This window comes from Diabrotica virgifera, chromosome 9 (genome assembly GCF_917563875.1).
Source record: "Diabrotica virgifera virgifera chromosome 9, PGI_DIABVI_V3a".
NCBI classification, from domain to species: Eukaryota; Metazoa; Arthropoda; class Insecta; order Coleoptera; family Chrysomelidae; genus Diabrotica; species Diabrotica virgifera.
Window position 1 is genome coordinate 182565731 of NC_065451.1, and position 26923 is coordinate 182592653.

The 26923-nt window shown below is 32.4% G+C and overlaps 1 protein-coding gene across 2 annotated transcripts in view; it reads right to left on the reverse strand.

Moving 5' to 3' along the window:
* The window catches only part of LOC126891888 (1-phosphatidylinositol 4,5-bisphosphate phosphodiesterase gamma-1), a 212360-nt gene that overhangs the window by 182073 nt on the left and 3364 nt on the right, over nucleotides 1–26923 (reverse strand). For both annotated transcript variants that reach the window (XM_050661227.1, XM_050661228.1), the window contains exons 2-4: nucleotides 15511–15903; nucleotides 11419–11557; nucleotides 4375–4528 (exon numbers count right to left, since the gene is read on the reverse strand). In XM_050661227.1, coding sequence (XP_050517184.1) covers nucleotides 4375–4528; nucleotides 11419–11557; nucleotides 15511–15859 — 642 coding nt within the window. In that variant the 5' untranslated portion in view covers nucleotides 15860–15903. The remainder of the gene's footprint in view (nucleotides 1–4374; nucleotides 4529–11418; nucleotides 11558–15510; nucleotides 15904–26923) is intronic.

Sequence of the window (26923 nt, forward strand, 5' to 3'; positions counted from 1 at the left end):
CCATTTCTGTTGCTCTAAGCATTTTCTCCGTTCTGTCTTTTAGGGGCCAAACTTCGCATCCATATGTTGTGATGCTTTTTATTATAGTGTTATACAGGGTGTTTGGTAAAGAATGGGCCATAGCTTAACCTTAGATTCCGGAGGTTAAAATAGGTCGATTTAAGCTAACTTACCGTAGTACGAAAGTTGATAATAACCGAAATACAGGATTTCACAGTTAAACTTTTATTTTATTTATTCTTGAATATTTCCTGACAGGCATGGGACAACAACACGAAATTTGGTAAGTGGTGCTGGTACTGTAGACTAGTGTAGACCCTAAACAAAGTTAAACAAACGTTTCTGGCTACTACCAGAGGCGTACGACGGGGGAACGTGAATGGTTGACCCTTCCCAAATTCTACGCCACTGGCAGAATTGCTATTTTAGTGCAATTTTTGGATTCTCCAATACTTTCTATGTAAATAACATACTCCTCATTCGTAACGATAAAGCCATTACTTTTCGAGGTATTTGAAGCTAAAAACGAAGGAGAATAATACATTAATCAAAATATGTAACTGTGCCTTTTCATTTTTAACTTCAAATATCTAGAAAACTAATGACTTTATCGTTATGAATGAAGAGTATATTATTTGCATCGAAAAAATTGGAGAATCTAAAAATTATGCTAAAATAGCAGTTTCATCAGTGGCGTAGAATTTGGGAAGGGTCAACCATTCACTTTCCCCTGTCGTACGCCTCTGGTATTAATCACAAACGATTATTTAACATAATTTAGTAGGGTTTACAGTACCTACACTTTCTGCCAAGTACCATAAGGATATGTCAAATAGTTTTATAGTACCGGGCACACATAGTTCTTAAAGTTTTAAACAAAGAATAAATTATTAAAAAAAAAGAATACTTTAAAATTATTTGACATATCCGTGTGATACTTGGCAGAAAGCTTAGGCACTGTACACTAGTGTACACCCTACTAAATTATGTTAAATAATCGTTTCTGGCTACTACCAGAGGCGTACGACAGAGGAAAGTGAATGGTTGACCCTTCCCAAATTCTACGCCACTGATGAAATTGCAATTTTAGCATAATTTTTAGATTTTCCAATACTTTCTATGCAAGTAATATACTCTTCATTCGTAACGATAAAGTCATTAGTTTTAGTTGAAGTTAAACTACACTTTTTTTTATTATCTCCCTTTATTGACAATCAGATATAAGACAAACATCTATAAGTCAATTTGTTGGTCTTACATTAAATTATATTATTGTAAATGTGGTGACGTGGAGAGGTAAACATCCAGCGATGTTTCCTCAGTTACCTCTTAGGTCGGAGGGCCAGCTTCTTCTGAGTCTTCTATTGTGGACAGGTTGCAGTAGTGGATGAAGTAGTGGATTAGGATGGTCTTCTAGTTTGTTGTGGTGTTTTCTGTTGTTTTCTCGGATGACTTCGGTTACATATGGAATTTTTAGATCTGTGTGTAGAGTTTGGTTTGATACATACCATGGTGCATTAACTATTGCTCGAAGTATCTTGGATTGCGCTCTCTGGATAATCACAGTATTGGATTTGCTAGCACAGCCCCACAGTTCAATGCCATAAGTCCAAATTGGCTTTATCACTGCTTTATAGATTAGCAATTTGTTTTCTATTGAAAGGTGGGATTTTCTTCCAATGAGCCAGTAAAATTCTTTGGTTTTTAGGTCAAGTTGCATTCTTTTCTTTGTTATATGGTGTTTCCAGTTGAGTTTATTGTCAAAGTGTAGCCCTAGATATTTGACTTGATTACTTTGTGGTATTTTTATTTGATTGATGGTTACTGGTGGGCAAGTTCCAGTCCGGAGAGTGAATGTTATATGGGATGATTTTGTTTCGTTTACCTTAAACTTCCACTTCTTCAGCCATATTTCAAGTGAGTTTAGATGCTCTTGAAGATTTTGTGTTGCTGCAATAGGATCGTCATGCTTGGCAAAAATAGCAGTGTCGTCTGCAAATGTCCCGATGGTTGTTTTATCATTTGTAGGCAAGTCATATGTATATAGTATGTACAATAATGGCCCTAGTATGCTCCCTTGTGGTACGCCAGAGTGAATAGGCTTGTATTGAAGAGACTTCTTCATTAACTTTTACTTTAAACTGCCGTTCGTGTAAACTACATTTAAATTACACTTATTTTGATTAATGTATTATGCTCCTTCGTCTTTAGCTTCAAATATCTCGAAAATTAATGGCTTTATCGTTACGAATGAAAAGTATGTTTTTTACATAGAAAGTACTGAAGAATAAAAAAATTGCACTAAAATAACAATTCCGCCAGTGGCGTAGAATTTGGGAAGGGTCAACCATTTACGTTCCCCCGTCGTACGCCTCTGGTAGTAGCCAGAAACGTTTGTTTAACATAATTTAGTAGATTGTACAGTACCAGCACCACTTACCAAATTTCGTGTTGTTGTCCCATGCCTGTCAGGAAATATTCAAAAATAAATAAAATAAAAGTTTAACTTTGACACCCTGTATTTCGGTTATCAACTTTTGTACTAAGGTAAGTTAGCTTAAATCGAGCTATTTTAATGTCAGGAATCTAAGGTTAAGCTATGGCCCATTCTTTACCAAACACCCTGTATATTCTTCTTTTATTTTGTATACGCTCTGAGCTTCGCTGGTGTCGCTCCTGGCGGATTACTAATTCAACTTTCACCGGTAATTTTTAAATTTATTATTTAATTGTTATCGCTTAATATTTGCAACGCAAAAAAGTAATTAAATTGTAATCGATTTTTTTAAGATTTTGCTAATCATTTTGACATTCTATTGATAAAATATGAATTTCTTACTTCGGACACTTTCACAATTATCGTGTAGATGGCGCTAAGATTAATTTATAATTACATTTACGGAACATTAAAAAAACTTAAATTCAGTATTTAAAACGTAAATATATTTAAGGTAAAAATATATACCACAGCTTTGACCAACTAATAGTTTTTATAATTAATGTTTTTAATTTTAATTTTAAATTAATCACTTTGACATTTATGTCACATTTCCGGTAAACGTTTACAGACTTGCCACTACTGGCGTTCGCGAATTTGTAAATATCCCCTCTACGTACGAGCTCACAGCGTATAGCGCGTACAAAGTTGAGTCCGTTAGTGCTATGCCCATATTCGTACATTTTTTCTTCCATTTGTTGAATGCTGCTTCGAGGTATATTTTGAATAGTGTTGGTGAGATACAGCATCCTTGCTTTAATCCTTTAGTTACTGTGAATCCAGGTGTTATGAGATTTCCCGTTTTAATTTTTGTTGTTTGTTGGTAGTACAACGTTTTTACGGCTTCAACCAATTCTATATTTACATATGTTTTCTCCAGTGCATCCCATAATTTAACCAGCGGGACACTATCATATGCTTTGCTAAGGTCTACAAACATCAGATGGATTCTTGGCCACGAGCAACTTTCTTTTCAATTATCCGAATAAAGGAGAAAATATGATCTATTGTAGATCGAGAGATCTACAGAGATACCTGCGAGAAAACCACCCTGTTCTTCGGCTTCCATATTTTGGTATTCTTCTATTCGATTTTTAATAAGTTTTCCATATATTCTGCTGATACTACTAGTGACTGCAATTCCTCTACAGTTTTCAGGTTTTGATTTATCTCCCTTTTTGTGGATAGTGCTCAGATGTAACTCTTTCCATTCTTCAGGTATTTCATGGTTATTTAAGCATTGCTTGAAAAGTTGTCTTAGCCGCCTAATTAGAACTTTAGGTCCATATTTGATGAGTTTCGGAGCTATATTTCCTGGGCCAAGTGATTTGCCATTCTTTAACTGATTGCATATGGTTTCGACTTCTCCCTCATTTACTCTGATTGGTGATCCTATCAACCGGACGCCTTGTATACCGTTGGATTGTATCTGTCAGAAGGGCTCTCTTGTCTCTGTTAGTAAATCTTCAAAGTATCCTTCCCAAGTTTGTGGTGATATGGACTGAAAAATGTCTTTCTTTCTGTCGTCTTTCTTTCTGTCGTTTCTTAAATTTTTTAATAGTTTCCTATGTAAGTACAAAGGATAGGGCCATACAAATTAAATGAGAATTTTTCTGACAACGTTGCCGCTCTTCTGAAAGGTAGTATTAAGCAGGTACTTGTAGAGGATTATCGCTGTTACCTGCTGTGGAATACAAAAGGAGGATTTATTTATGACAATTCACAGAATGTCCGAAGTATGGCAAACCCGCTTGCAATACAATATTATACTGATTCTAACGTTTGAAACGCGGTAGAGGTGTTTATTTAACAAGCAATATCTTCCATATAAATATATCAAATCAACAAAGCAAACATATATGTAATATTATACTTACACTTTCCTCCAATATCATCTTTTGATACAAACTGGTAAAATCGTCGAATCCTATTTCGGCCTTTTTCCTAGTATCAAACTCATTGAAAATTTCTCTTAATTTGTTATTTGGTAATTTTTTAGGGAAGAACGATTTCAGATCTTTTAGGGTTATTCTAAAAATGGACAAATAAATACACTGTTATTAAGTCTTTAACAAACAATTAGTATGGTATTAGTAAAAGCTTACGGTTATACAGGGTGTCCCAAAAAGATTGGTCATAAATTATACCACACATTCTGGGGTCCAAAATAGTTCGGTTAAACCTATTTTACCTTAGTACAAATGTGCACATAAAAAAAGTTACAGCCCTTTGAAGTTACAAAATGAAAATAGATTTTTTTCAGTATATTAGAGATTTTTTATTGAAAATGGACATGTATCATTCTTATGGCAGGAACATCTTAAAACAAAATTATAGTAAAATTTGTCCACCCCATAAAATTTTATGGGGGTTTTGTTCCCTTAAACCCCCCCAAACAATTAATGCATTATTGTGGTACCATTAGCTAAACACAACGTTTTTAAAACTTTTTAGCCCTTTTAGTATTTTTTCGATAAACCAGTTTTTATCTAGATGCGGCTTCTTTTTTAATATATTCACATAAAAATTTTATGGGGGCTTTGTTCCTTTAAACCCGCCAAATATTTGTGTACGTTCCAATTAAACTATTATTGTGTTTAAACATTAGTTAAACACAGTGTTTTTAAAACTTTTTTGCCTCCTAGTCTTTTTTTGATAAGTCACCTTTTATCGAGATGTGGTTTCTTTTTCAAAATATACCTAAAAATGTAAGTTATAAATAAATTTTCAGATTATTAACAAGTGCCTATAATCGTACTTAAATATAATATACAAATATGTGGTGGATTCGACAAATATTCAAAATATCTCGATAAACACTGGCTTATCAAAAAAGTACTAAGAGGAAAAAAAGTTTTAAAAACATTGTGTTTAACTAATGGTGCCCAATAATAATTTAATTGGAACGTACACAAAAGTTTGGGGGGGTTTAAGGGAACAAAACCCCCATAAAATTTTTATGGGGTGCACAAATTTCACTTTAATTTTTTGAAGATGTTGCTGCCATAAAAATCCACATGTCCATTTTCAATAAAAAATCTCTAAGAGTTTTCGATATATGAAAACAAATCGATTTTCATTTTGTAACTTTAAAGGGCTGTAACTTTTTTTGTGTGCACTATTGTATATAGGTAAGTGAGATTCAATCAACCTATTTTTGACCCCATAATCAATGGTAGAATTTATGACCAATATTTTCGGGACACCCTGTATACATATACAACAATGCCACCATAAGTGTGAAACTTCACGACACGACAGGTAAAATCAAAGTGAACAGAGGAGTTCGACAGAAGGACACCATTTCATCATACATCAGCAGTATGTTTCCGAATAAACGTAAGTAAAACTCAAATAATAACAAATTTAGTGCTTGCACCAAACATCAGAATAGACGACGCCGACATAACAGAAACACATGTATATAAATACCTTGGACATGAGATACAAATTGGAAAGAACAATGAAACGCATGAGGTCAGCGCAGAGTAACTTTGGGCTGGGCTGCGTTTGGTAAGCTACGGGAAATATTTAAAATACAGAACAGAGATCCCAACATTAACGAAAAGGTCAGCAGAAAATTTAAGAGTGACCCATAGGGCCATGGAGAGAGCCATGCTAGGAATTACAAGGAGAGACAGGATACCAAATAATACCATCAGATAAGGAACAAAAATCAAAGAAATAGTAGAACATGTAGCAAAAAAGAAACCAAACTAATGTTTGGCTGAAAGAATCACGAATAACTCACAAATTAAAGCACTTAAGAATAGGGTATGCTTAAGAAATAAAAAAGTACCATAAAATATCACTTCACTACAATACTAAAATACAAGGTGTTGCATTTAAGAAAACTCAGAAAATACTCATTCCGAGTTTCGACCAACCCTGTAAACTAAAATTAAACGTTTCGCTATATTAATAATGTTTAACAAACGTAGACTACATCAGTTTTAGTAGATGCTGTGGAATCACAGAAGGGGTGACAAAAGCCTGTGCCTCTTGTCACCCCTTCAACGTTTCCTCCAAAAGAATTTTCAGAAATGCACTTTCTGAAAAACAAGAAGGAATACTTGTGTACGGTGAAGTCATCAATAATTTGAGATATGCGGATGATACAGTACTCCTAGCTTCTAGTCAAGAAGAACTGCAAACGCTACTTGATAGTGTCGTTGAGAGTTGTAGGGAGGCAGGTCTAGATCTGAACATACGGAAAACCAAAATACTCGTAATAAGTAAACAACAGCATATAACGCTGGTACCTATGATTAATGTGATTCCTAATACATTTCCAGTGAAAATAATAACTCTTTGATAAGTAATGGCGATTACAATTTTTTTTATATGCGTGTCCGCGAAAATTATAACTCCCAAAATATTTACAATGAAAAGATTTAGTTCATAATAGATGCCGACGAAAACAATTATTTCCCTTTCTGTTTCTGCCGACGAAAACAATTATTTCTGAGAACTTTTTACTAATTATAATTTTCGTGGACTCACAAACAGAAATCATGTTTTTTCCCGATACTCCTCAAAAAATGAATTTTTTCGCAAACACTTTATTAGGGATTATAATTTTCACAATCATACATATAATCAAAAATAATATTTTTCGCGACGTTCATTGAAAGTTCTACTCTTAACGGCATTTTTCGGAGGTATACTTTTCGTAGGCGGCGGCGATAAATCCGCCTATATATGTAAATAATACCAAACCTAAGCAAGTTGATAAAATCGTTTACCTTGGACAGCAATTAAATTGTAACGCAGAAAGTCACGGCGAAATTAGATCTAGGATAGAGCAGGCTAGAGCCGCTTTTAGAAGGACGTCCAAGGTGTTATGTAACAGAGACCTAAAATTGGCATTGCAGATTCGCCTACTTCGCTGCTACGTGTTCTCGGTCTTACTTTATGGTGTCGAGTTCTGGACTGTGAATAAAATCGATCTAAATCGCCTTGAGACTTTCGAAATGTGGTGCTATAGAAGAATTTTAAAAGTTTCCTGGGTGGAGAAGATTCGAAACTCCACAATACTAGAACGTCTCAGCAAGACTACTGAGATCATAAAAAGTATCAAGCAGAGAAAGCTCGAGTATTTCGGACACGTAATGAGAGGTCCCAAATATAGGTTGCTACAAAATATTATGCAAGGAAAAATAGCAGGCAAACGCAGTCCAGGAAAGAAGAACCTCATGGTTGAAGAACTTGCGAGATTGGTATTGTATTGATAAAAGCATGTTATTTAGAGTGGCAGTGAATAAAATTAAGATAGCTATGATGGTAACCAACGTTCTGAAAGGACATAATACATGAAGAAGATTAGTAGACTATATTAAAAATCGTTTGAACATAAATAAAAATTTTGATGTCAAATCACTACAAATCTACATGTTGTTACGAAATTAACAAAACAACGTAATTATCTTTGAAACTACAGTGGAACCTCGATAACTCGGATTAATCGGGATCGCGGCCGATCCGGGTTATCGAAAATCCGGGTTAGCCGGAGAATATGGTAAAAATGAATAAAACACGGTATACTTACAGATGAACTCCGTTATAATTGAAATAACATGAAATATGTATGCACAGTACACATCTAAATTACGTAATAGTTGTATAGAGTATAGAGTATTGTTCATTTCTTGGTAAAAAACTCATACGTAGACAAAAAACACGCAAACACAAGCCTATCTGAAGCATGATTACAGAACGGAAGCGAAAAATACGACTGTACTACACACAATACGGTCACAATCGGAAAAATGTTATGTTATTTAAGAACAGTGGAGACTGTTTAAAAAATAATTTTTTAAATAGTCTTTTTTGAACAATGCTAAGGCAGTTTGAATGTTTGAAAGAAATAAAGGAATACCAGGTGCCTGTTGTTTCCGATAATGCGAGACAATGAAAGTCGCTCTGCCGCCGTGTGCCATGAGTCATTTTTACTATCGTATAGTTCAAATTACACAAATACACATTATCTCTCAAATATTATATTACATACATTTTTATTGCTGAAATGTTTGTCTGATGAAAATCGGTCCGGGTTAGCCGAACTTCCGGGTTATCGGGGTTCCACTGTACCTCTTATTATCTATAATATTACAAAACCCTATATTTTATGGAAGAAGGCATTGAGGAGAATCCAAAAGTGTAAAAATATACAGGGTGTTCCATTTAAAAAACATAAGTTTGTGTCACCCTGTCAATACGGGTGGCCCTGTATATTTAAAAATATTTTTACGTTATGTTCCTATCTGTACCCCAACTTTTACCTAAATAATTTTTTTCGTATCTCTTACGACAAGCGAGTAATTAGACTTTGTCACACTAATGCCCACCCTGTATATGCAATAATGGACCGTGATAGTCGTGACGTCAAATCAATGTTGGCTACTCTGAAATGGTTTCCAAACAAAGCAAAAATTCACACGTGGTGTTTGTTTTCGTTTTTATACTTGGAATATGTACCTATATTGCTTGTAGGATGTTTAATTTTTACAAAATGGTAATGTGTTGAGTGCCCGTGATTGTAATCAATGCTTATAATATATTTTCCACCATATTTCTAAATAGGACTGGTTAAAAACCTGAAGAAAGGCAGTAATTTCTATGTCGTGTGTAAATCCTTAATTTTGTGTAAGAACATTTATAAAACAAGCTGAAAATTTATCATAACGAAAACTTTATTTATTTACGTATTTTAATTCATAATATGGAAAATTGCTATTATGAAAAGTAGTTTAGAATTAATAATTATGTTTTAATGTGCAATTATATCATTCTAATTTAAATGTTATGAACTATAAAGGCAGTTCACTCTTGATCGAAATTCATATTTTTTATATACCTCGTATAAAATTAATAAAATTTTACATATGATGGTTGCATCATAAATCTTAGAACATGAAGAGCTTTTTACGGAGAATAACATTTCTTCGTCAAATTAAAAATAAAAGAGTTATAAATGAAAATGTTGCTGGTATCCATAATTTGAGAAAAATCTTCAAATATTTTTTTTTATTAGAAAGATGTAATTGCACATATCAGACCATAATTGTTTACACCAAACAATATTCTTTCATATACTGTCGGTTCGCTAAACTCAGACACAACTGGTTAGTGATTTTAGTCAATAATTTTGCCAATTTGGCAAAAAAATAATTACTAATTAGTTAATAATTACTAAATAATTAGTAATTTTGTCAATTTTGGCAAAATTCGCAAAAACAAAAAAATTACCTACTAAAATCACTAGCCAGTTGTGTCGAGTTTAGCGAACCGACTATATTTTAATTTCATAGCAAATGGAACAGTCCATTTATCATAAAGGGGAGGCCGCATACTCGTATAAACCTTTTTGAAGCTGTTAATAAATTATTGCTTTTAAAATATACTCAAAATGTATTTTTGAACATCTTATTTATTTCATATAATATTTAACTTCACTATCAAATGTCATTAATGTTTAATTAATACTTAATTTAAAATTTAGTTTGACATTCACGAAGTGTTAAACTCAAATGTAAATAACCTATTATGCTTTGCTTAACCTTAATAAATCGAGATTAAAAAACTAGCCTACTTAATAACAACGATTTCAGCTGGACGTGTAGTGTGTCGGAAGAAAATAACCCGATTGTGACGTCACATTTTACACTTTGGGGTCGATTATCTCGAAGACGGTTAGAAATATCGAAATGCCGTTTTCAGATTTGGATTCAGAAGAAAAAACTACATAAGAATCCATCGATAAATCTGATCTGAGTATTGCAGGAGCGGCAACGCAATAACACACAGACTTTTGCGAATTTATAAACGAAATGTTTTCGTTGATTAAAAGCAATATGATTGATACAACTAACAAGGATTGTGTCTTTAGAAAAAATGTGCAGATGATTGTTAAAACAAAATAAAATTAAAAATTATTACACAAATCACGTGTACAATCAATTGACAGTTGCTTTGTTTGGAAACCTTTTTGACGTTTTGACGTCACACTATCACGGTCCATTTAAAAATAAAAATCGACCTGTTTCGGGATTTTTCCTTAAAGTCACCGGTTTACGAAATAACGAATTTATTCCTTTCATTTGCACCATACTGTATAAATCTTTTGATACAGTTAAGTCCGCGAGTCTTTACCCGTGCGTCATCATTTAAAGCATACGAAATAAGTCGGAAATCTATTTCACGCAACAACAACTGACAGAAAGTGGCTACTGTTACGATTACGGGTTTTATTATAAAATTTGACGTTATCAAATATATAGAATGTCAAATGTAAGTTTTGCTTCAAAATTTTTGTGCAGAATTACAGCTACATTTGAAGTAGCTTAATAAATTATTTTATTATTATTGATTAATAAATAAATAAACAATTTATAAAAAAAATTCAATAACATATTTTATTTTTGTTATTTTATTCACTTTGACGGAAATCTAAACACAATAATTTCTTTAATGTGTGAATGACGTTAGCTTTGTATGTTTTAAATATTAATTGCCAAAATATAATTATTTACCTTAAAATTTCAAAACCCAATATAAAATTAGTTGTGAAAACAACTGTTTGTGTAATATAAATAAACTTCAAAACGCAAAAATTCGACAAAAACCGCAAAAAATTCAACTGACTGACAGCCACAAAAGTAAACAAAGCAGAAACGTCAAACAAATTGTGTTTAAAATATGAAAACATACCGAATCGTCTTTTTTGTACCTATCTCTTTTTAATGCACTGAGTCTAGATGGTTCATAAAAATAACGTGTGTTTTTACTTAATAACAAACGGCAGCTGGTTTGTCATGAGTTTCATGCGTGGAAGAGAATGATGCTAGATAAAAAGTATGTGTTTTATCTCGCCAGGTATTAATGACGCACGGGTAAAGACTCGCGGACTCAACTGTACTTACGTTTCTCTCGGACTCTCCATGGCATAAAATTCTCTTCGTAGCCAGCTTTGGATATGTAAAGGATATGGCGCTTTTATAGTATCTTCAACTAAATATTTTAATCCTGTCAACCAAAGTGCACATTCCGCTTCAGAAAAGGCTGGAAAATAAATAAAAATTAATCGAAAAATGTACCTTTTCTGTATAATAACAGGTTTGTCTTTTTTAGTTTTGCATATAGCCGCCTTTTCCCAAATCGCTTTAAAATGTCCAAGATTTAGGGAATCATCGGATTCGTCGTGAAAGCCAGTTCCTGTTTTGCCAAAGTACAAGTTAACGAAACTAATTTTTTAATGTTTTCTCTATTTATTTTAACTTCTGCGTTGAATCTAATTTTTGCGATTTTTGATTTTTTATCTAGCAAATCCTGAACAGAAAACGCCCTCTTCTGTACATCCTTAAAGGACAGAAATTTACTTCAATGTTCTTTGCCGCTGGAATGTGTTTTTAAGGAGGAGTTTTTTTCCATAATTCCATACACATTTCTTATTAGAAAATAACAAACACGGCTAACAATATAGTCTGTTTTTCGTGACACTTCCAGACAACCATTTATAAACATCATACCAAGAACAAGTAATTGGACTTCGTAAGTCCTAGGTTTTCACCCAAAGTAATCGAAAGTAGAACTGGAAGTCGATATTTGAAATCATCGTGTAACTTTACGTCGATTGGTATAAGATTTTACTGATTTTGAGTCATTTTTACTAAACTTTTGGGTCCTCATTGTTTAAACAGAAATGATTTTAAAACCGGAACTAAAGACTCAAACTCAACTTTTCAATACGCTTCGATTGATGTGTTACATGTACTATTTCTGCGACTTCTGATTAGAACTTTTTAACCGGAAATGATATTAAAACCACAATTTTACATTTTTTCTCATCTTGCTAAGGCACGTCGAATGATATATCGCTTATAATATTTCGGTGACTTTAAACCAGTACTTACGATTGCAACTCTAAAACCGGAAGTCTTATGTCAAATTTCTCATCTTTAATACCATCCTTGGGTTATAAGCTTACATTCGACACTTCATTTGTCATTATATCTGTATTAATAACGGAGGAGTTGTATTCGCCGACGGACAGACAGTGATGAAACCGGAAGTATATATTTATTCTCGTCTTGCGAAGGCGCGTCGAATAATACATCACTTGTACTATTTTGGTAACTTTAAAAGAGTACTTCTGGTTGCTTTTCTAAAACCGGAAATCCTAGGTCTAATTTCTCACCTTTAGTACCATTCTTGGATTATAAACTTTCATTCGACACCTCATTTGTCATTATACCTGGTATAATCACGGAGGAGTTATATTCGCGGTCGGACGGACAGACAGCCTAGGTCAAATTAATCACCTTTAGTACCATCCTTGGATTATAAGCTTTCATTTGACACCTCATTTGTCATTCTACCTGGTATAATGACGGAGGAGTTATATTCGCGCTGGGACGGGCAGATAGACTAGGTCAAATTTCTCACCTTTAGTACCATCCTTGGATTATAAGCTTTCATTTGACACCTCATTTGTCATTCTACCTGGTTTAATGATGGAGGAGTTATATTCGCGCTCGGACGGACAGATAGACTAGGTCAAATTTCTCACCTTTAGTACCATCCTTGGATTATAAGCTTTCATTTGACACCTCATTTGTCATTCTACCTGGTATAATAGTGGAGAAGTGAAGTGGAGATGGGCAGGACCATAGCCACCTTTACTTAACAAGCCATGAAGTTGAAATTTGGCAACATCTATTGGTAGACCGATTAATTCTGACAGTTCTCATTTGTTTTTAAATAATTTTCACTGTATTTACGGAGAAACTGAAATATTTTACAATATTTCGTGCTCCAAATTATAAAGAACATTAAAAGGTATGTTATTAAGATGATTTTAGTTCAATATAATATATTTTTATATAAACTTGCGTGCATATAGAAATCCGTCCACTTAATAATTTTGTCATTTTTAATGTCTTATATTTCCTAAACCTGTTGGCAGATTTAAGTGATTTTTTAAATATGTTATACCCTATTTCTTTTACAATACCGCTGTAATAATATTGTTGCTAAAAATTTTTATGGTGTACCGGGCATTTATAAAATACTGAAATTAAAACCCAACTATAGACTCCGGTTTTCTTAACATTCTGTATTTTTTATTATTTCGCTTATGTTTAACAACTAGATTTGTTCTTTATCAATTCAGGGTGTTTCTAAATAAGTGCGACAAACTTTAAGTGGAAAGGAACAAAATGCAAAATTTTGACGCCTGTATTTTAAATGTAATCATTTTTTTCGAATCCTGAGAAAACTAATACTTAAGTATTTTTGAAAAATTTAAACGCAGAATGAAAGATTACTTTATTACCGAGGGCCGAAAGTCCCTTAGAATGAATAAAACGTGTTTTTCATGACATATTTGAAACTAAAAATCACATTAAATTTTCTTAGTTTTTCACCCCTGTAACTTATTAAAATAAACATAGAAGTTTTCAGGGAATTTCGGCCCTCGGTCCTAACGTAATCTTTCATTCTGCGTTTAAATTTTTGAAAAATACTTATTAGTTTTCTTAGGATTCGAAAAAAATGAATCCCGTTTATATTCTTGTTATTGGTTTTTTTTGTATAATAAACGTTACTTACAAGGAATTACTTTTAATATTATTTTGTAAAAACTTCTAATTAATAATATTTTCTTGTTCGACTCAAAAAATACTATAAATTTTACCAGAATTTGTACTTTAAAATCGTAGTTTCGAAAGCGGTAGTCCGAAAGTCAGACTACCGACTTAATCAATTGCGACGTTGCCTTTTTCTCTTCATGGCTTGTAAAGTAAAGGTGGCTATGGCAGGACACATATCCGGAATGACATATGGGCGATGGACGAAGAGGTTATTGGAATGGAAGCCAAGAGAAGACAAGAGAAGCGTCGGTCGACCGCCTACAAGATGGACTGACGACTTAAGAAAGGTAAATAAAACTGGATGAGAGCGGCGCAGGATATATGGGGTTGGAAACGAGGGGAGGAGGCCTATGTTCAGCAGTGGACTTTTGAGGCTGGATGATGAATGACGGAGGAGTTATATTCGCGATCGGACGGACAGACAACCTAGGTCAAATTTCTCACCTTTAGTACCATCCTTGGATTATAAGCTTTCATTTGACACCTCATTCGTCATTCTACCTGATATAATGACGGAGGGGTTATATTCGCGGTCAGACGGACAGACATCCTAGGTCAAATTTCTCACCTTTAGTACCATTCTTGGATTATAAACTTTCATTCGACACATCATTTGTCATTCTACCTGGTATATTCACGGAGTATATTCGCGGTCGGATGGACAGACAGCCTAGGTCAAATTAATCACCTTCAGTGCCATCCTTGGATTATAAGCTTTCATTTGACACCTCATTCGACCTGGTATAATGACGGAAGAGTTATATTCGCGCTCGGACGGACAGATAGCCTAGGTAAAATTTCTTACCTTTAGTACCATCCTTGGATTATAAGCTTTCATTTGACACTTCATTTGTCGTTCTACCTGGTATAATGACGGAGGAGTTATATTCGCGGTCGGACGGACAGACAGCCTAGGTCAAATTTCTCACTTTTAGTACCATCCTTGGATTATAAGCTTTCATTTGAAACCTCGTTCGTCATTATACCTGGTATAATGACGGAGGAGTTATATTCACGGTCGGACGGACAGACATCCTAGGTCAAATTTATCACCTTTAGTACTATCCTTCGATCATAAGCTTTCATTTGACACCTCATTTGCCATTCTACCTAGTATAATGACGGAGGAGTTGTTTTCACAGACAGACAGACAGACAGACAGACGGACGTGGATAATTCAAAGTTTTCACATTTTTTTCAAAATTTGGTGAAAACAACAATTAAAAGAACGCACTTTTTTCCCAATACGCAATTTTGGAGTAGGCCTTTCATTCATAATAATTTTTTTTACGGTTAATCTCTGAATTTACAGGAAAGCCTAACAATGTGAAAGAAAAATGAAACTTTTTAAAATCAGTCACTTACCAGAAATACTTAAAGTTTTAAGATTAAATTCAGTTCCATAGTACACAACGAAACATTTATTCTCCAGCTTTTTAGATTCTTCGGGCCATTTTTCAAAATCTTTGGATAAAGTACCTGGTCTGATTTCTTTGACTTCGTACAAGTTAACAGCACCGTCGATGGCAGGTTTCCTCGTCCATATCAGTTGTTTGGTTTCTCTTCGGATGGCCAATGTCTTCCGTTCCGGCCTCTTTCTCCAAGAGTACTTCGTTACTAGCGTACCTCGCTCTAATTGACTGATTTTCTGTTCCATCTCCGGTATGTATCCCGAACCAGATGATGATAGAATTCCGTTGAATAAATTGAACATTGTTGCTGGAAATTACTGGTCAATTACGAACATTCTGCACATATCTAAAAAATAAATATTGTTAGTTAATATTACTGTTTGCCGAAAGCATTTCGCTGGCATGAATCCAAAGGAATACTTTACCAATAAAGATAATAAGTAATATAATATACATCACGATCCCCGGGAAGGGGGTTATCGTGGGAGGTCTTGTCACTGGGAATTTTCCGGCGCATACTTATTTCTTAATGATTCTTTAGTCAAAATTCACTGAGAGCGAAATCGCAGCACGTTTTTTTTAACTAATCGAGTAATGCATTTTTTCTGCACAAAGCTCTACTATTCCGTAAGTATTTTGTGTTTATATAATATAATCTAATATCATTAAATTGAATAAAGTATATATTATACAGGGTGGTTCATCTTATTCGCCTCGGTCGCTGTACGGAAAACCACTTGATATTTAAAAAAAAATCTTCACAGTAATATACAGGGTGCTCCAAAAAAGAGTGGTATATCAAAGTTATATTTTTCTTATGGAATGCCCTATATCTGATAACATTACTGAATTGACCTTAAAAATAAGCTGTACTTTCATAAGGGTTCCCTATACCTAAATACACGGTGTTTTGATTTATTTCGATTTTTATGAAAATGTAAGGTTTTAGAAAAAAATAAATATCTACGAATGTAAGAATCAGTAACAAATTCTTTTTTGGATCTTAATAATAGACTATTTAGCACACTTAAACAGATGCTTACTGCAACAAAATTTCTTACAGGGTGGTCAAAATATGAGATTGTTCTATTAACAAATTCAAGCTGTAATAACTTATTTATTTTAAATAGAACACCCTGTATCTTACTAGTCTATCGCGTAGAAAATTTACTTAGCTTTCAATTTATATTAGGGTTTCCTATACCTATCTTTTTACAGGGTGGTCAAAATATTAGATTGTTCTATTAACAAATTCAAGCTGTAATAACTTACTTATTTAAATGGAACACCCTGTATCTTACTAGTCTATCGCGTAGAAAATTTACTTAGCTTTCAATTATTATTAGGGTTTCTTATACCTATCTCCCTTCATTTTTCAAATATTTAAAGATTTCCTAATTTGTAAGCTTTAAAAATTAGAATTAAGTACCTATGTCGTGGTTATGTACAACACATCACCAACACCGGCAATATACTTAAATATCTTAGTCAAGATACTTTCGTTAATAAAATTCACATTTTTATCATTTAATCACACAGAGTGTTCTTATTTTAAATGGCATACTCGATATTCTATTCTTTATAAAGGAAGATATTTAATTTAAAATCTCTTCAATTCCATGTAAACATTCTCAATACACATGTTATTCTGTAAATATAAATTCCCATGTTATTCTGTAAATACCCATTTTTACATATTTTTGTACAATAGGCTCGTTTTTGTCATAGTAGCCATTGCATTTAATTGTTTGTAATTGCGATTCAAAGATTCAAACAAAAAGTGGTGTTCTTAAATTAACTAAATAACCGTCGGTTTAAGATATGGAAAATACTTATACGGAATGAAATATAATTTAAATATCTTCCAGAATACGGCATCTAATATAGGGTATGTAGTTTAATATAAACATATTATTCAATGTCACATGTAGGCCAAAATCAACTAAAATAATACAACACTTGTGATTACATGATAACGGTGATACAGTAGCGATCAACAGGTAGCAAAAACGCGTTCCAAGATTGCGGCTGTAATTTTGAATATTTTTTCGAGATATTTGGCACACGTATTCGTAATATAATAAAGAATGGCGGTACAGAGCCCAATTTGAAAAATATATTAATATGTGGAAATTACTCTGTAATTAAATACAATATTAAAAAAACGAGTCTGTACCGCCATTAAAAAGAACAAAAAAATACACTTTCTTCAAATAAACTTTTTTATCCGATCCCTAGATTTTGTGTAGGTACATATCTTCAAAGTTTATTTGAAGAAAGTGTATTTTTTTGTTCTTCTTAATTGCGGTACAGGCTCGTTTTTTTAATATTGTATTTAATTACAGAGTAATTTCCACATATTAATATATTTTTCAAATTGGGCTCTGTACCGCCATTCTTTATTATATTACGAATACGTGTGCCAAATATCTCGAAAAAATATTCAAAATTACAGCCGCAATTTTGGAACGCGTTTTCGCTACCTGTTGATCGCTACTGTTTCCTCTTAATGACAGTATCTTGTCTAAGTATATTGCCGATGTTGGTGATGTGTTGTACATAACCACGACATATGTACTTAATTCTAATTTTTAAAGGTTACAAATTAAAATATCTTTAAATATTTAAAAAATGAATGGAGATAGGTATAGGAAATCCTAATAAGAATTGAAAGGTAAATAAATTTTCTACGCGATAGACTAGTAAGATACAGGGTGTTCCATTTAAAATAAGTAAGTTATTACAGCTTGAATTTGTTAATAGAACAACCTAATATTTTGACCACCCTGTAAAAAGATAGGTATAGGAAACTCTAATACAAATTGAAAGCTAAGTAAATTTTCTACGCGATAGACTAGTAAGATACAGGGTGTTCCATGTAAAATAAGTAAGCTATTACAGCTTGAATTTGTTAATAGAACAATCTCATATTTTGACCATCCTGTAAGAAACTTTGTTGCAATAGGCATCTGTTTAAGTATCCTAAACAGTCTATTATTAAGATCCAAGAAATAATTTGTTACTGATTCTTAGATATTTATTTTTTTCTAAAACCTTATATGTTTATAAAAATCGAGATAAATGAAAACACCCTGTATTTAGGTATAGGGAACCCTTATGAAAGTATAGTTTATTTTTTAAAGTCAATTCAATAATGTCATCAGATATAGGGTATTCCATAAGAAAAAATATAACTTTGATATACCACTCTTTTTTGGAGCACCCTGTATAATTCACATTATTTTTAGATTGTAGTATTAATGGCCCTGTATATTTCTGCGAAGAATTTTTAAAAAAATATTAAGTGGTTTTCCGTACAGACACCGAGGCGAATAAGATGAACCACCCTGTATATACTCACACCCGGAAAAAGAGCACTATCTCAAAAGCGTTTAAAAAGTGTAAAAATCCTTTGCAAACCCTCAAAAAATGGTCTTAGAGTAGTCAGAAAAAGCTAAAAAAATTCAGGCTAATGTATTAATGTCCCCAAAACTACTTCTGATAGTTTTTAAAAGAAAAATATTGGTATGTAATACAATGTGAATTTCAAACGATGTAAAATACTTACGGAATAGTAGAGCTTTGTGCAGAAAAAATGCATTTCTCGCTGAGTTAAAAAAAGTGCTGCCACTTCGCTCTCAGTTAATTTTGACTAAAGAATCATTAAGAAATAAGTAGACGCCGGAAAACTCCCAGTGACCACTATAACCCCCTTCCCGGGGACTCACCCTGTATTTGATATAAAGAAAATTAGCAATGTCAATAATTCTTGAAAATTTTGACAATAAATAAAAAAATATGGCATTAATAAACCATTGCTGTTGTGCTTATTTTTATTTATACAGGGAGTTGAACTTGTTAGATTTTCATACAAAATTGGTTACTTATAACTTTGTAAATACCCTGTATAACATAACAAACCTTTATATTTTTGTGATGGAGAAGTTAACAGGATTTCAAATATAAAATAAAATATAAGGTGTTCCATTAAAAAAAAACATAAGTTTGGTCTGCCACTGTGTTATCGAACAACCTGTAACATTCAAACTAATTTTGTAATGTGATGCTCAAAGTTGGCTAAAATTTTTGTTATTAACTTTTATTGCTATCTATTACTATAGCATAGCGGATATATTGAACTTTACCCCACTAATCAATCACCCTGTATATTATTTGTATAATATTGTTAAAAAATTTTCAATATCACAAATTAAATTATAATATATCATGACGAATATTATTTACTGTATCACGTTTGAACCAAATTAAAATCTATATTAACAAATTTCAACACACAAAAACATTTTATTTTATATAAATAATTCAATTACACTATTGACAATCAAATAGCCAACAAACACTATTCAAAACAAATCCATCTAAACTCTTTTTAATAAAAGCAATTAAAGTAAACCTTCACTTGTGCTTGTTAAGTAGATGAAATTGATGATATAGAGCACGATTGACTACAATTCTATGAAATTATAATGTCCGACTACGACTGGACAAGATTGTATTATAGGTAGCAATTATTCCAGTATTATAGCAACAAGTTTTTAACTAATTTATTTGATCCTTCCACACTGTCTTAACTAATACTCTGGGCAAATTGGAAAAAACAAGGAAAAGTTATTTACCAGCTATTTTATTGTTGGAATCGAATCCTAAGATGGCATATATCAGGCTTATGGGTACGCAAAGCCCGCAGAAAGTATGCTATTTTGTTTATAAACAAATTAGTGCCCCGAAATCATTTTTTTTTCAGTTATTGCTCTGGAATTCCGACGATTTTAACTTTAAACCAAAAACATACAAATAAATATTCACTGAAATTTAATTCTACAGAGAGGTATTTTTTTCTGATTTCCTTCCGATGAAAATTTTCTTCGGAAAATCCGGTATTTCCCAACAAAATTCTTTATTTCCAACTAAATTTTTAGGGAAGTAATAATTATTTATGCATAATTAAATGGCTTGGTAGCATTAAAGCTTTTTTGTAGTAGATTTCCGATAATAGCTTACCGGTATTTGCGACGAAATTATAACCGATACAAATTTTAATATCTTTAAGAGACGGCAAGTACTTGACGTCATACATTCAACATGTAAACAAGTCAAATCCACATCTCAGATGTTACCTGGGGTAACGCCCATTACGTAGACGTAATGCTTGACGACGGGATATTATCAAAAATTATCGGGTACCTATAATATCACAAGAGAGTGAGAATAAATTGAAAATAATGCGACAGTTTTTCGAAAATTTGTTGTCTGGCAATAGACACGAGAGCCCGCAGGGAGAGTGGCTATTGCCCAAAGACAACAAATTTGAGTAAAAATGAAGCATTATTTTCTTATTTATTCTTACTGTCGTGTGATATTCGTAAGATTATTTTTTAATACGTATATTATGGATATTTTCTTAAATGTGACAGTTGTCAAAACTAGGAAACTGGTTGTCACTAAACAGAAACAATCTACTTAAAAAAATTCTATCGGTAATTTTCTACAGTAAATAATTCTCAGTATAATTTTAATCTGATTGGAGAGAATTAAACACGTGATCAAATATCTTACTATATGATTGGAAGTTAAAATCATTAAAAAATAATCGCTGTAATTTTTATTTCTGTAGCTTTCTATTGGTCAGAATTTCCTATTAGACGGAAAGGCAGCGCCGAAAAATCTATTTGAATTTACTAAAGCTAGATTTTTCACAGTTGATTACTGTGAGTGTGTAGAGTAGAGAAACATACTGCGGTTGGTCAAGCGAAACGTAGAACAGGGGTTACTGAGAGGGTATCAAAGTTGCTTTCCTACGAAGGTAATTATTTCCATTTACTAAGGGTGAAAATCAGTACACACATTCTAAATTAAATATAAATAAAAGTTATTATAGTCGGTCAGCTGTTTGACGGGACAGAGCCGGTCGGTCGGCCCCAATAGTCGATTGAGGAAATGAACCATTTTGGCTCGCAATTTTTTCGTCCAGCATGTATTTACTTGAGATTTTCACAGAAGGTAGGAAATAGTCCAAGGATCATTTTCTATATCATGCCGCTATCATACGCTAAAACCTTGGGGGTGGTTGCCACCCCATCTCGGGGGTGGGAATTTTTTATTACATGTTCACCATTTTTTTCGATGAAAAAAGTGATTCTAAGAAAAAAATTTTACAATTTCTTCGTAAAACTAATATTTTTCGAGTTATTCGCGCTTGAAAATAACAGTTTTTCGACGAAAAAATCGACTTTTTTAGAGGGTTTTTTGAGAATACCTCAAAAAATATGCATTTAATCAAAAAAACTGTAGATATCAAAATTGTATCTTTTAGTAACACAAACCAAATTCTTTTCAAATAATATCTTTAAGACCAATACAAACCGAGATACGGCATGTTAAAGGTTAGCTTTTTTCGTCAAATGCATAATTTGAAATATTCAAAGCTAAATAATGGGAAAAATTTGCATTTTTCGAGGAAAACTTAAATAATATTTTTTCAAGTATACAATTAGACCTTTCAAAAAATAAAAATAAAAAGTTTCTAGCATGAAAATTAAGCGACTTTAATAAAAAAAATGTCGGTACCTGCTTTTCTCTACGAAAAAATCAGTGAAAACAAGGATTTCTAAAGAGGTAGGATTTTGTAGGATTTTTAAAGAGCTATAAGACTGTGTAAATTAAATTCGTAAGATGGCTTAGATTTTAATTGGGGCGGGTTTAAAGGGCTCGAATAAGGGGGTGTTTGCTGGTAAATAGAGGTTTTAAACATCTATATCTGGCTAACTATTCACTGTAATGAAAATCTATACACAGGGTAATAAAAAGCTACAATTAAGTGGTATATAATTTTTTTCATATCTTCAGTATTTTCGGAGACATTTTGAAGTAAAAGGTAAAAAATACCAAATTGCAAAAAATCAATTTTTCTATAAACTCCAATTTTTCCAAAATTAACCATTTTAAATACAGTGTAACCCCGATAAGTCGTCCTCCGATAACCCGGAAGTCCGGCTAACCCGGACCGATTTTCATCAGACAAAACGAACATTTTTTCACTTTGACTGAGTTTTTTACCAAGAAATAAACAATACTGTATACAACTGTACGTAATTTAGATGTACTGTGCATATTATGTACCTATTTCATGTTTTTGCAATTATAATGGAGTTTATCTGTAAGTATACCGTATTTTATCAATTTTTACCATATTCTCCGGCTAACCCGGATAGGCCGCGGTCCCGATTAATCCGGCTTATCGAGGTTCCACTGTAGGTCAAACTCCTTGAGTGTATTGATAATATAAATATAAAAGAAACTACAGAAAGGTGAAGAATAATTTTGAATTAGGAAGGTAGTTAGGGGGTTGTTTTCACTGATTTTTTCGTAGAGAAAAGCAGGTACTGACATTTTTTGTAAGTCGCTTAATTTTCATGCTAGAAACTTTTTATTATTTTTTTTGAAAGGTCTAATTGTATGCTTGAAAAAAGATTATTTAAGTTTTCCTCGAAAAATGCAAATTTTTCTCATTATTTGGCTTTGAATATTTCAAATTGTGCATTTGACGAAAAAAGCTAACCTTTAACATGCCGTATCTCGGTTTGTATTGGTCTTAAAGATAGTATACGAAAAGAATTCGGTTTGTGTTACTAAAAGATACAATTTCGATATCTACAGTTTTTTGATTAAATGCATATTTTCGAGGTATTCTCAAAAAACCCTCTAAAAAAGTCGATTTTTTCGTCGAAAAACTGTTATTTTCAAGCGCGAATAACTCGAAAAATATTAGTTTTACGAAGAAAATGTAAAAAACATTTTTTTCTTAGAATCACTTTTTCCATCAAATTACATGGTTAAAATGTAATAAAAAATTCCCACCCCCGAGATGGGGTGGCAACCACCCCCAAGGTTTTAGCGTATGATAGCGGCATGATATATAAAATGATCCTTGGACTATTCCCTACCTTCTGTGAAAATTTCAAGTAAATCCATGCTGGACGAAAAAATTGCGAGCCAAAATGCTTTATTTCCTCAATCGACTATTGGGGCCGACCGACCGGCTCTGTCCCGTCATACAGCTGACCGACTATAATAACTTTTATTTATATTTAATTTAGAATGTGTGTACTGATTTTCAGCCTTAGTAAATGGAAATAATTACCTTCGTAGGAAAGCAACTTTGATACCCTCTCAGTAACCCCTGTTCTACGTTTCGCTTGACCGACCGCAGTATGTTTCTCTACACACTCACAGTAATCAACCGTGAAAAATATAGCTTTAGTAAATTCAAAGAGATTTTTCAGCGCTGCCTCTTGGTCTATATGAATGAAATAATCAAAATAACTAAGTTCGAAAGTAAAAAATAGAATTTATTTATCTTAATTTTCTTCATATGCAGCAGCTGTATTAAAAACTTTAAATAAAAACACCAATTTCGAGACTCAACAAAAAAACCAGGTTTTTTTCTTAAAAAACCAGCTGGTTTAAACCGTAGTTTAAACCTGCCAACCCTGACTGAAATAAGAGTGGGAATTGAAAAAGCATGTGCCAACTTCGTGAAAATGAAAAAGATTTTATGCAGCAAAGATCTGATATTGGCCCTCAGAATAAGGCTAATTAAATTTTATGTACACAGTGTGCTTTATTATGGAGCTGAATCGAGGACATTGAACTGAAATGCTATAAATCAACTTAGGGTGTTTGAAATGTGGACATTTAGAAAAGTGTTAAGGATTTCATGGGTAGATAGAGTCACGAATATAGAAGTGTTAAAGAGAATAGGCATAGAGAGAGGGCCTTTGAAAACCCAATAAAAGAAAGGAAATTGCAAGATCTCAGACATGCAGGGACGCATTTAGGGGTTGGCGAAAGAGGCGCCCGCCAAGGGCGCAAAATTAGCGGAAGAAAAACTTTTAGAAAATCCAAGATTTTAATTTTAATCCTGAGAGCCAATCATGCTCTTACGCCATATTACATGCATAGAATCGGCTTGTCAGATACTCCCAATTGTACTTGTGGCAAAATCGGAGATCTAACACATGTCATATTAGAATGTCATTTAAACATAAATAACATAAACGACCTTTATAAGGAATTAAAAGATTTAAAATGTTTTTTCCCAATAAACCTTAATACTTTAATATTTACAAATGATATGGAAATTCTTCATCTCATTTATAAACATGTTAAATTATGTAAATACAAGTTGTAAACGTAATATAATAGGCATAATTTGTTAATGTAATTTGAAAAAATGAAAAAAAAAAATAATACAGTGGAACCCCGTTAACTCGGATTAATCGGGACCGCGGCCGATCCGGGTTATCGAACATTCGGGTTAGCCGGAGAAAATGGTAAAAATTATTAAAATATGGTATGCTTACAGATAAACTCCGTTATAATTGGCACACAGACACTTGTAAACCACGTTCGCGTTCCACACATACAAAGCGTCGTCGAGAGTCTCATTTTTAGCTTTCTTAGCTTTGCACCGATTGTCCAAACTGTCTTTTGTTATCATTTTGAAACAAAAACAACATTTTAAGTTTTATTGCCATTACGTAGGCAAACACAAAATCTGAATATATTTACGAACGATTACAGAACGGAACGAATAATGCGACTTTACTACACACACACAATACCGTCTCGCAACGAGAACGAACTTATGTTATTTAATAAGAGTGAAGACTAAGACCATTGTTTGAAAAATAATTTTTTAATAGTCTTTTCTAAACAATGCTAGACAGTTTCAAGTAAATAAAGGATACTACAGATGCCTGTTGGTTTCGATAACACGACAAGCGTTGTCTGCCATGCCAGTCATTTTTACTAAGGTATATTATGTATCAAATTACACAAATACGCATTACCTCTCATTGTATAATGTGTTTGACATTGAAAATTGAAACGAATGAACTACATAGGAATTCGCCAAAGCGACAAATTTTTACGAAGAAAGTTTATTATGATAAATAAAATTAGCCTGAAAAATATAAGATATTATAGTATTCGAACAATATGTTTATAAGGAAAGATAAAAGAAAATATTTTAAGATGCTGAAAAGAAATTGGAAAATCCATAAAGGACATACATTTTTATTGTTGTAATGTTTGTCTGATAAAAATCGGTCCGGGTTAGCCGGACTTCCGGGTTATCGGGGGCCGACTTATCGGGGTTCCACTGTATATAAAAAAACACATAATAAAATAATAACAAAAAAATAATAAATAAAAAAAAATAAAAAAAATAGAAACAAAATAAAAAAAGAATAAAAAAAAAGAAGAAAAAAAAAGTGTTTCGCACAAATTAAAATATATATTAAAAAAACAGTAAAATAATTAAAAAAAACAAAATAAAAAAAAAGCTACACAATGTACCAATGTATATATAAAAATAATATTGTAGAATGTACTTATGTTTATAAGAAATTTATGACTATGAATCTGCAATCAATCACAAACAAGTCTGGCTAATTGGCTCTGCCAAAGCCATTTTTCAAAAAAAAAAAAAAAATTTTAATTTTATAAACTAAGCATTTTTCATACTTTCGATGAAAAAATATAATGCCATATTCTAGCAAAATTAAAAAGATAAGAGACTACATAAATACCGGTACGCGGTCAGTAATATTATAAAAATAATTGTAATATATAAAGGATTTTAAGCTTCAAAACTTAACTTTGACAATGTCATAAATGAATTCGCATCTATTGAAGAACGCAAAGTGAAATTTTAACAATAATAAAAGATACCAGGTTAATTCAACAAAATTAAATTGACTAAAAATTTAAATTTTAAATCAAAACTTCATGAACTGTTGTAGGTTATTATTTATTATTATATATAAATGTTTTCGCTTAAATTAATGTAACATAAGTGCATAGTTATGATAGTTTATGTAAGTACATTTTCTCATGAATGTAACATATTCACAAATTGTGAATCACAATATTACATGTAAAGTAGTAGTGAGTAAAATAATTTTATAAGTAAAATAAATAATGTTTCAAAAATACCGCCTTTATTGTTATTGTTTTTTGAACCCATAGCCCGATCAGGGAACACAAAATTTTACGAAAACCTCCAAAAAAATAAAGGAAGGATGAAAATTTGGGAATAGGTAGTTGAAATTGTCTATTATTATATAAGAAAAAGTTTACAATTCTACATCCCCTCCATTTTACAAAAATTGGGAAATGCGGGGTGAAAATATTTTCTCGGGGGTGAAAAAATCTAAGTTTAAAATAAGTTCAAAATTGTATAATATGACTAATTCTAAGTAACTTTTGTTCTATAGAGTTTTTTCACTAAGTTAATACTTTTCGAGTTATTTGTGAGTGAATATGTTCATTTTTGACAAAAA